This window comes from Oncorhynchus mykiss, unplaced genomic scaffold (assembly GCF_013265735.2).
Source record: "Oncorhynchus mykiss isolate Arlee unplaced genomic scaffold, USDA_OmykA_1.1 un_scaffold_246, whole genome shotgun sequence".
NCBI lineage: Eukaryota > Metazoa > Chordata > Actinopteri > Salmoniformes > Salmonidae > Oncorhynchus > Oncorhynchus mykiss.
Window position 1 is genome coordinate 71,067 of NW_023493706.1, and position 11,434 is coordinate 82,500.

An 11,434-nucleotide genomic window follows, 5' to 3' on the forward strand; every position below is an offset into this window, starting at 1 on the left:
CTGTAGGGCTGTTGGCTGATATCGTACTGGTGTGTGTGTGTGTGTTACCTGTAGGGCTGTTGGCTGATATCGTACTGGTGTGTGTGTGTGTGTGTGTTACCTGTAGGGCTGTTGGCTGATATCGTACTGGTGTGTGTGTGTGTGTTACCTGTAGGGCTGTTGGCTGATATAGTACTGGTATGTGTGTGTGTGTGTGTTACCTGTAGGGCTGTTGGCTGATATAGTACTGGTGTGTGTGTGTGTGTTACCTGTAGGGCTGTTGGCTGATATAGTACTGGTGTGTGTGTGTGTGTGTGTGTTACCTGTAGGGCTGTTGGCTGATATAGTACTGGTATGTGTGTGTGTTACCTGTAGGGCTGTTGGCTGATATCGTACTGGTGTGTGTGTGTGTTACCTGTAGGGCTGTTGGCTGATATCGTACTGGTGTGTGTGTGTTACCTGTAGGGCTGTTATCGTAATGGTGTGTGTGTGTGTGTGTGTTACCTGTAGGGCTGTTGGCTGATATAGTACTGGTGTGTGTGTTACCTGTAGGGCTGTTGGCTGATATCGTACTGGTGTGTGTGTGGTACCTGTAGGGCTGTTGGCTGATATAGTACTGGTATGTGTGTGTGTTACCTGTAGGGCTGTTGGCTGATATAGTACTGGTGTGTGTGTGTGTGTGTGTGTTACCTGTAGGGCTGTTGGCTGATATAGTACTGGTATGTGTGTGTGTTACCTGTAGGGCTGTTGGCTGATATCGTACTGGTGTGTGTGTGTTTGTGTGTGTTACCTGTAGGGCTGTTGGCTGATATAGTACTGGTGTGTGTGTGTGTGTGTTACCTGTAGGGCTGTTGGCTGATATCGTACTGGTGTGTGTGTGTGTGTGTGTTACCTGTAGGGCTGTTGGCTGATATCGTACTGGTGTGTGTGTGTGTGTGTGTTACCTGTAGGGCTGTTGGCTGATATAGTACTGGTATGTGTGTGTGTTACCTGTAGGGCTGTTGGCTGATATAGTACTGGTGTGTGTGTGTTTGTGTGTGTTACCTGTAGGGCTGTTGGCTGATATCATACTGGTGTGTGTGTGTGTGTGTGTTACCTGTAGGGCTGTTGGCTGATATAGTACTGGTGTGTGTGTGTGTTACCTGTAGGGCTGTTGATTGATATCGTACTGGTGTGTGTGTGTTTGTGTGTGTTACCTGTAGGGCTGTTGGCTGATATAGTACTGGTGTGTGTGTGTGTTACCTGTAGGGCTGTTGGCTGATATAGTACTGGTATGTGTGTGTGTTACCTGTAGGGCTGTTGGCTGATATAGTACTGGTATGTGTGTGTGTGTGTTACCTGTAGGGCTGTTGGCTGATATAGTACTGGTATGTGTGTGTGGTACCTGTAGGGCTGTTGGCTGATATAGTACTGGTGTGTGTGTGTGTTACCTGTAGGGCTGTTGGCTGATATAGTACTGGTGTGTGTGTGTGTTACCTGTAGGGCTGTTGGCTGATATAGTACTGGTGTGTGTGTGTGTGTTACCTGTAGGGCTGTTGGCTGATATAGTACTGGTATGTGTGTGTGTTACCTGTAGGGCTGTTGGCTGATATAGTACTGGTGTGTGTGTGTGTGTGTTACCTGTAGGGCTGTTGGCTGATATAGTACTGGTGTGTGTGTGTGTGTGTTACCTGTAGGGCTGTTGGCTGATATCATACTGGTGTGTGTGTGTTACCTGTAGGGCTGTTGGCTGATATCGTACTGGTATGTGTGTGTGTTACCTGTAGGGCTGTTGGCTGATATAGTACTGGTGTGTGTGTGTTACCTGTAGGGCTGTTGGCTGATATAGTACTGGTATGTGTGTGTGTTACCTGTAGGGCTGTTGGCTGATATCGTACTGGTATGTGTGTGTGTGTGTTACCTGTAGGGCTGTTGGCTGATATAGTACTGGTATGTGTGTGTGTGTTACCTGTAGGGCTGTTGGCTGATATAGTACTGGTGTGTGTGTGTGTGTGTTACCTGTAGGGCTGTTGGCTGATATCGTACTGGTGTGTGTGTGTTACCTGTAGGGCTGTTGGCTGATATCGTACTGGTATGTGTGTGTGTTACCTGTAGGGCTGTTGGCTGATATAGTACTGGTGTGTGTGTGTTACCTGTAGGGCTGTTGGCTGATATAGTACTGGTATGTGTGTGTGTTACCTGTAGGGCTGTTGGCTGATATCGTACTGGTATGTGTGTGTGTTACCTGTAGGGCTGTTGGCTGATATAGTACTGGTATGTGTGTGTGTGTTACCTGTAGGGCTGTTGGCTGATATAGTACTGGTGTGTGTGTGTGTGTTACCTGTAGGGCTGTTGGCTGATATCGTACTGGCTGTAACAGAGTCACATCGTCCGGTGCTGCCTGAGGAGGGTGGGGAGGGGGAGGAGAGGGGGGACGGGCTGTGCTGAGAGACACAGTGGGCCACCGCAAACCCTGCAATACAACACACACACACACACACACACACACACGTGTAATTGTGTAATATTTTTTCAAAACAACAATTAGATTGAGTTGGTATGTCAATAAACACACTGAGGCAAACAGAACAACACATTCCTGAGTGCTAGACACTTAAGTCTCTTTGTCTGTCTCCCTCTCCCAGTCCCAGTCTCTCTTTCGGTGCTAGACACTAAACAGTCTCTCTCTCCCAGTATATCTCTCTCCCTCTCCCAGTCTCTCTCTCTCTGGGTGCTAGACACTAAACAGTCTCTCTCTCTCACAGTCTCTCTCTCTCCCAGTCTCTCTCTCTCTGGGTGCTAGACACTAAACAGTCTCTCTCTCTCACAGTATCTCTCTCTCCCTCTCCCAGTCTCTCTCTCTCTGGGTGCTAGACACTAAACAGTCTCTCTCTCTCACAGTATCTCTCTCTCCCTCTCCCAGTCTCTCTCTCTCTGGGTGCTAGACACTAAACAGTCTCTCTCTCTCACAGTATCTCTCTCTCCCTCTCCCAGTCTCTCTCTCTCTGGGTGCTAGACACTAAACAGTCTCTCTCCCTGGGTGCTAGACACTAAACAGTCTCTCTCCCTCTCCCAGTCTCTCTCTCTCTCTGGGTGCTAGACACTAAACAGTCTCTCTCCCTCTCCCAGTCTCTCTCTCTCTCTGGGTGCTAGACACTAAACAGTCTCTCTCCCTCTCCCAGTCTCTCTCTCTCCCTGGGTGCTAGACACTAAACAGTCTCTCTCCCTCTCCCAGTCTCTCTCTCTCTCTGGGTGCTAAACACTAAACAGTCTCTCTCTCTGGGTGCTAGACACTAAACAGTCTCTCTCCCTCTCCCAGTCTCTCTCTCTCTCTGGGTGCTAGACACTAAACAGTCTCTCTCCCTCCCTCCCTCTCTCTGGGTGCTAGACACTAAACAGTCTCTCTCCCTCTCCCAGTCTCTCTCTCTCTCTGGGTGCTAGACACTAAACAGTCTCTCTCCCTCTCCCAGTCTCTCTCTCTCTGGGTGCTAGACACTAAACAGTCTCTCTCTCTGGGTGCTAGACACTAAACAGTCTCTCTCCCTCTCCCAGTCTCTCTCTCTCTCTGGGTGCTAGACACTAAACAGTCTCTCTCCCTCTCCCAGTCTCTCTCTCTCTCTGGGTGCTAGACACTAAACAGTCTCTCTCCCTCTCCCAGTCTCTCTCTCTCTGGGTGCTAGACACTAAACAGTCTCTCTCTCTGGGTGCTAGACACTAAACAGTCTCTCTCCCTCTCCCAGTCTCTCTCTCTCTCTGGGTGCTAGACACTAAACAGTCTCTCTCCCTCTCCCAGTCTCTCTCTCTCTCTGGGTGCTAGACACTAAACAGTCTCTCTCCCTCTCCCAGTCTCTCTCTCTCTCTGGGTGCTAGACACTAAACAGTCTCTCTCCCTCTCCCAGTCTCTCTCTCTCTGGGTGCTAGACACTAAACAGTCTCTCTCTCTGGGTGCTAGACACTAAACAGTCTCTCTCCCTCTCCCAGTCTCTCTCTCTCTCTGGGTGCTAGACACTAAACAGTCTCTCTCCCTCTCCCAGTCTCTCTCTCTCTCTGGGTGCTAGACACTAAACAGTCTCTCTCCCTCCCTCCCTCTCTCTGGGTGCTAAACACTAAACAGTCTCTCTCCCTCCCTCCCTCTCTCTGGGTGCTAGACACTAAACAGTCTCTCTCCCTCTCCCAGTCTCTCTCTCTCTCTGGGTGCTAGACACTAAACAGTCTCTCTCCCTCTCCCAGTCTCTCTCTCTCTGGGTGCTAGACACTAAACAGTCTCTCTCTCTGGGTGCTAGACACTAAACAGTCTCTCTCCCTCTCCCAGTCTCTCTCTCTCTCTGGGTGCTAGACACTAAACAGTCTCTCTCCCTCTCCCAGTCTCTCTCTCTCTGGGTGCTAGACACTAAACAGTCTCTCTCCCTCTCCCAGTCTCTCTCTCTCTGGGTGCTAGACACTAAACAGTCTCTCTCTCTGGGTGCTAGACACTAAACAGTCTCTCTCCCTCTCCCAGTCTCTCTCTCTCTCTGGGTGCTAGACACTAAACAGTCTCTCTCCCTCTCCCAGTCTCTCTCTCTCTCTGGGTGCTAGACACTAAACAGTCTCTCTCTCTGGGTGCTAGACACTAAACAGTCTCTCTCCCTCTCCCAGTCTCTCTCTCTCTCTGGGTGCTAGACACTAAACACCCAACCTAGAGAACGACATTACCCAGTGTGTGTACCATCCAAAACGTCTTTGGTAAGATATAAGAAGTTACACACAGCTTTATTCTAAAATCGATTAAATAAAACAGTTTTTTTTGTTGTTGAAATGTATATAAAACAAAACAACAACACAGAAATATCTGTTTTATTAAAATAAAAAAGTATTCAGACCCTTTGCGATGAGACTCGAAATTGAACTCAGGTGCTTCCTGTTTCCATTGATCATCCTTGAGATGTTTCTACAACTTGATTGGAGGTCCACCTGTGTTAAATTCAATTGATTGGACAGGATTTGGAAAGGCAAGATTGAACTCTGTGGCCTGAATGCCTAACGTCACGTCTGGAGGAAACCTGGCACCATCCCTACGGTGAAGCATGGTGGTGGCATCATCACGTCTGGAGGAAACCTGGCACCATCTCTACGGTGAAGCATGGTGGTGGTGGCAGCATCATGCTGTGGGGGATGTTTTTCAGCTGCAGGGACTGGGAGACTAGTCAGGATCGAGGGAAAGATGAACGGAGCAAAGTACAGTGAGATCCTTGATGAAAACCTGTTCCAGAGCCCTCAGGATCTCAGACTGGGGCGTAGCACACAGCCAAGACAATGCAGGAGTGGCTTCGGGACAAGTCTCTGAATGTCCATGAATGACTCAGCCAGAGCCCGGACTTTAACCTGTTCGAACATCTCTGGAGAGACCTGAAAATAGCTGTGCAGCGACGCTCCCCATCCAACCTGACAGAGCTGGAGAGGATCTGCAGAGAAGAATGGGAGAACCTCCCCAAATACAGGTGTGCCAAGCTTGTAGGGTGAAACCCAAGATGACTCAAGGTTGTAATCGCTGCCAAAAGGTGCTTCAACAAAGTACTGAGTAAAAGGTCACAAATACTTATGTAAATGTGATATTTCAGTTATTATTTTTTTATACATTTGCAAAAATGAAATTTTTTTTTCCTTCGTCATTAAGGGGTATTGTGATGTCATTAAGGGGTATTGTGATGTCATTATGGGGTATTGTGATGTCATTATGGGGTATTGTGATGTCATTACGGGGTATTGTGATGTCATTACGGGGTATTGTGATGTCATTACGGAGTATTGTGTGTAGGTTCGATGAGGGGGAAAAAACCGATTGAATCCATTTTAGAATAAGGCTGTAACGTAACAAGATGTGGAGAAGGAGTCTGAATATACTGTTCAGCCTACACAGATTCCACCACTTAGTTACATAGAAACCAACCTCATTCTAGGACACTAAACCCCTTCTGTTAAAGATGAAATGATACCAACCCCATTCTAGGACACTAAACCCCTTCTGTTAAAGCTGTAATGATACCAACCCCATTCTAGGACACTAAACCCCTTCTGATAAAGCTGAAATGATACCAACCTCATTCTAGGACACTAAACCCCTTCTGTTAAAGATGAAATGATACCAACCCCATTCTAGGACACTAAACCCTTTCTGTTAAAGCTGAAATGATACCAACCCCATTCTAGGACACTAAACCCTTTCTGTTAAAGCTGAAATGATACCAACCCCATTCTAGGACACTAAACCCCTTCTGTTAAAGCTGTAATGATACCAACCCCATTCTAGGACACTAAACCCCTTCTGATAAAGCTGAAATGATACCAACCTCATTCTAGGACACTAAACCCCTTCTGATAAAGCTGAAATGATACCAACCCCATTCTAGGACACTAAACCCCTTCTGTTAAAGCTGTAATGATACCAACCTCATTCTAGGACACTAAACCCCTTCTGATAAAGCTGGACAAGTCTCTGAATGTCCATGAATGACTCAGCCAGAGCCCGGACTTTAACCTGTTCGAACATCTCTGGAGAGACCTGAAAATAGCTGTGCAGCGACGCTCCCCATCCAACCTGACAGAGCTGGAGAGGATCTGCAGAGAAGAATGGGAGAACCTCCCCAAATACAGGTGTGCCAAGCTTGTAGGGTGAAACCCAAGATGACTCAAGGTTGTAATCGCTGCCAAAAGGTGCTTCAACAAAGTACTGAGTAAAAGGTCACAAATACTTATGTAAATGTGATATTTCAGTTATTATTTTTTTATACATTTGCAAAAATGAATTTTTTTTTTCCTTCGTCATTAAGGGGTATTGTGATGTCATTAAGGGGTATTGTGATGTCATTATGGGGTATTGTGATGTCATTATGGGGTATTGTGATGTCATTACGGGGTATTGTGATGTCATTACGGGGTATTGTGATGTCATTACGGAGTATTGTGTGTAGGTTCGATGAGGGGGAAAAAACCGATTGAATCCATTTTAGAATAAGGCTGTAACGTAACAAGATGTGGAGAAGGAGTCTGAATATACTGTTCAGCCTACACAGATTCCACCACTTAGTTACATAGAAACCAACCTCATTCTAGGACACTAAACCCCTTCTGTTAAAGATGAAATGATACCAACCCCATTCTAGGACACTAAACCCCTTCTGTTAAAGCTGTAATGATACCAACCCCATTCTAGGACACTAAACCCCTTCTGATAAAGCTGAAATGATACCAACCTCATTCTAGGACACTAAACCCCTTCTGTTAAAGATGAAATGATACCAACCCCATTCTAGGACACTAAACCCTTTCTGTTAAAGCTGAAATGATACCAACCCCATTCTAGGACACTAAACCCTTTCTGTTAAAGCTGAAATGATACCAACCCCATTCTAGGACACTAAACCCCTTCTGTTAAAGCTGTAATGATACCAACCCCATTCTAGGACACTAAACCCCTTCTGATAAAGCTGAAATGATACCAACCTCATTCTAGGACACTAAACCCCTTCTGATAAAGCTGAAATGATACCAACCCCATTCTAGGACACTAAACCCCTTCTGTTAAAGCTGTAATGATACCAACCCCATTCTAGGACACTAAACCCCTTCTGTTAAAGCTGTAATGATACCGACACACTAAACCCCTTCTGATAAAGCTGAAATGATACCAACCCCATTCTAGGACACTAAACCCTTTCTGATAAAGCTGAAATGATACCAACCCCATTCCAGGACACTAAACCCTTTCTGATAAAGCTGAAATGATACCAACCCCATTCTAGGACACTAAACCCCTTCTGATAAAGCTGAAATGATACCGACACACTAAACCCCTTCTGATAAAGCTGAAATGATACCAACCCCATTCTAGGACACTAAACCCCTTCTGATAAAGCTGAAATGATACCAACCCCATTCTAGGACACTAAACCCCTTCTGATAAAGCTGAAATGATACCGACACACTAAACCCCTTCTGATAAAGCTGAAATGATACCAACCCCATTCTAGGACACTAAACCCCTTCTGATAAAGCTGAAATGATACCAACCCCATTCTAGGACACTAAACCCCTTCTGTTAAAGCTCAAATGATACCAACCCCATTCTAGGACACACTAAACCTCTTCGAGCTGAACATACACCTGGTGTGTTTGTTGGGGTTCGTTTCCTTGTTCCTTGTCAATCATTGGCTCGTTGGTGAAATGAGCATTTAGACAATATCTTTAAGTAAATCATTCAATCATCTATAAATGCAATTGAAGACAGAAGTTGACAACAGGAACATAACGCAACGTTTCCCAGTAAGTTCCGCAAAATAGAAAAAGGTCTCAAGTTGCTTTTATAGAACCCGAAGTCCAGCCCTTGTGATGTCACTGCATACCTCATTACCTTCTACTCATCAGACCAAGCCCATGCATACACAGCTATATAAACTTACACGAGAGGCCTAGGCAGTAAATGTCCACTACCCCCAAAGTTGATTTATAGAACCTGAAGTCCAGCCCTTGTGATGTCACTGCATACCTCATTACCTTCTACTCATCAGACCAAGCCCATGCATACACAGCTATATAAACTTACACGAGAGGCCTAGGCAGTAAATGTCCACTACCCCCAAAGTTGATTTATAGAACCTGAAGTCCAGCCCTAGTGATGTCACTGCATACCTCATTACCTTCTACTCATCAGACCAAGCCCAAGCATACACAGCTATATAAAGTTGACTTACAGTGGAATGTCTGACTCGTCTCTTACACTCCCCTGCAGAGTTCTGTCTTCACAGTCACTGCATACCTCATTACCTTCTACTCATCAGACCAAGCCCATGCATACACAGCTATATAAAGTTGACTTACAGTGGAATGTCTGACTCGTCTCTTATCTCTTACACTCCCCTGCAGAGTTCTGTCTTCATAGTCACTGCATACCTCATTACCTTCTACTCATCAGACCAAGCCCATGCATACACAGCTATATAAAGTTGACTTATAGTGGAATGTCTGACTCGTCTCTTATCTCTTACACTCCCCTACAGAGTTCTGTCTTCACAGTCACACAGAGAGTTTCTTTATAAGAGGCAGAGAGACTGGAAAACAACCGTGGAACAATATTAAACCTCTATAATGAATATATATATATATATATATATATATATATACACTAATATATATATATATAACAATATATATATTGTTAATCTGTAGTCTAGGACCCTATACATGTAAGGGGGAGTGGTCTTATAACCCATATTAAACTTGTTAATATTGTTCCACGGTTGTTTTCCAGTCTCTCTGCCTCTTATAAAGAAACTGCATGGGCTTGGTCTGATGAGTAGAAGGTAATGAGGTATGCAGTATATATATATAGTTAATCTGTAGTCTAGGACCCTATAAATCTGAGGGGGAGGGGTCTTATAACCCCTCCACTTCTATTAATACAACATAAGCATAATCAATTATTCTAATACATCAAACATTTGGTTCAGCCCCTATCATGACCCCTAGGTGAACCCCTGACATGTTTCTGTACATTATTGTGTGTAACAGGAAGTGAATGTACAGTAGGTAGGTGTGTAACAGGAAGTAGGCGTGTAACAGGAAGTGAATGTACAGTAGGTAGGTGTGTAACAGGAAGTGAATGTATAGTAGGTAGGTGTGTAACAGGAAGTGAATGTACAGTAGGTAGGTATGTAACAGGAAGTGAATGTACAGTAGGTAGGTGTGTAACAGGAAGTGAATGTACAGTAGGTAGGTGTGTAACAGGAAGTGAATGTACAGTAGGTAGGTGTGTAACAGGAAGTGAATGTACAGTAGGTAGGTGTGTAACAGGAAGTGAATGTACAGTAGGTAGGTGTGTAACAGGAAGTGCATGTACAGTAGGTAGGTGTGTAACAGGAAGTGAATGTACAGTAGGTAGGTGTGTAACAGGAAGTGAATGTACTGTAGGTAGGTGTGTAACAGGAAGTGAATGTACAGTAGGTAGGTGTGTAACAGGAAGTGGATGTACAGTAGGTAGGTGTGTAACAGGAAGTGGATGTACAGTAGGTGTGTAACAGGAAGTGTGTATTACCTGGAACTTTGTCAACAGAGGCGAACACAGATCTCTGTGCGGTGGGGTCGTTGGGCGCTCGACGCGATTGGTCGTAGAAGCGGAAAGGGAGTTGACCACCGGCTGCAGTGTTTCCTGTCTGGCCGAAGCCCAGAACCTCTGACGAACTGGGCTGGACAGGAAGGTCGAGTAACGCTGGAACACACAGAGATGTTAGAGAGGGAGGTGTGTCCTCTGAGTGGCTTTCTCTCTCTGTCTCTCTCCTGGTGTGTCTCCCTGTCTCTCTCTCCTGGTGTGTCTCCCTGTCTCTCTCTCCGGGTGTGTCTCCCTGTCAAATCTCTCTCTCTCCTGGTGTGTCTCCCTGTCAAATCTCTCTCTCTCCGGGTGTGTCTCCCTATCAAATCTCTCTCTCTCCGGGTGTGTCTCCCTGTCTCTCTCTCCTGGTGTGTCTCCCTGTCTCTCTCTCCGGGTGTGTCTCCCTGTCAAATCTCTCTCTCTCCTGGTGTGTCTCCCTGTCAAATCTCTCTCTCTACGGGTGTGTCTCCCTGTCTCTCTCTCCAGGTATGTCTCAATCTTTCTCTCTCCCCCTCCACCTCGCTCTCTCTGTCTCTCTCCGAGTCTCTCTCTCTCAACGTCTCTCTCTCTCTCCCCGTCTCTCTCCCTCTCTCTCTCTCCCCGTCTCTCTCCGTCTCTCTCGCTCTCCCAGTCACTCTCTCTCTCTCCCTGTGTCTCTGTCTCTCTCTCTACCTGCTATCCTCTGTCTCTCTCTCTACCTGCTATCCTCTGTCTCTCTCTCTACCTGCTATCCTCTGTGTCTCTCTCTCTACATGCTATCCTCTGTGTCTCTCTCTCTACATGCTATCCTCTGTCTCTCTCTACCTGCTATCCTCTGTGTCTCTCTCTACCTGCTATCCTCGGTCTCTCTCTACCTGCTATCCTCGGTCTCTCTCTACCTGCTATCCTCTGTGTCTCTCTCTCTACCTGCTATCCTCTGTGTCTCTATCTACCTGCTATCCTCTGTGTCTCTCTCTACCTGCTATCCTCGGTCTCTCTCTACCTGCTATCCTCTGTGTCTCTCTCTCTACCTGCTATCCTCTGTGTCTCTATCTACCTGCAATCCTCTGTGTCTCTCTCTCTACCTCCTATCCTCTGTCTCTCTCTCTACCTGCTATCCTCTGTGTCTCTCTCTCTACCTGCTATCCTCTGTGTCTTCATGCGTCTGGCCTGTATCCTGCCCTTGGCCAGGCGTTGCTTAGCGATGATGCAGCGGATGTGGTCGGCGAATATGAAGTTTGCCTGCAGGATGGGGAGGGGCTTGGCGTGGGGGTTGGACGAGGGTTTGTGGATGATAATGTTTAAAGCTCTGCTGTCATCCTCTACCCCAGACACCTGCATGTCCTGGTGGGGAAGAGAGAGAGAGAGAGAGAGAGA

At 46.2% G+C, this 11,434-nt stretch overlaps 1 protein-coding gene across 4 annotated transcripts in view; it reads right to left on the bottom strand.

Annotated features, from left to right (window-relative positions):
* LOC118948709 (protein CLEC16A-like) overlaps positions 1 to 11,434 on the bottom strand; it is an 87,330-nt gene that overhangs the window by 2,099 nt on the left and 73,797 nt on the right. For all 4 annotated transcript variants that reach the window (XM_036973393.1, XM_036973391.1, XM_036973392.1 and 1 more), the window contains 3 exons: positions 11,197 to 11,401; positions 10,025 to 10,198; positions 2,300 to 2,431 (listed from right to left, as the gene is read on the bottom strand). In XM_036973393.1, the coding sequence (XP_036829288.1) occupies positions 2,300 to 2,431; positions 10,025 to 10,198; positions 11,197 to 11,401 (511 nt within the window). The remainder of the gene's footprint in view (positions 1 to 2,299; positions 2,432 to 10,024; positions 10,199 to 11,196; positions 11,402 to 11,434) is intronic.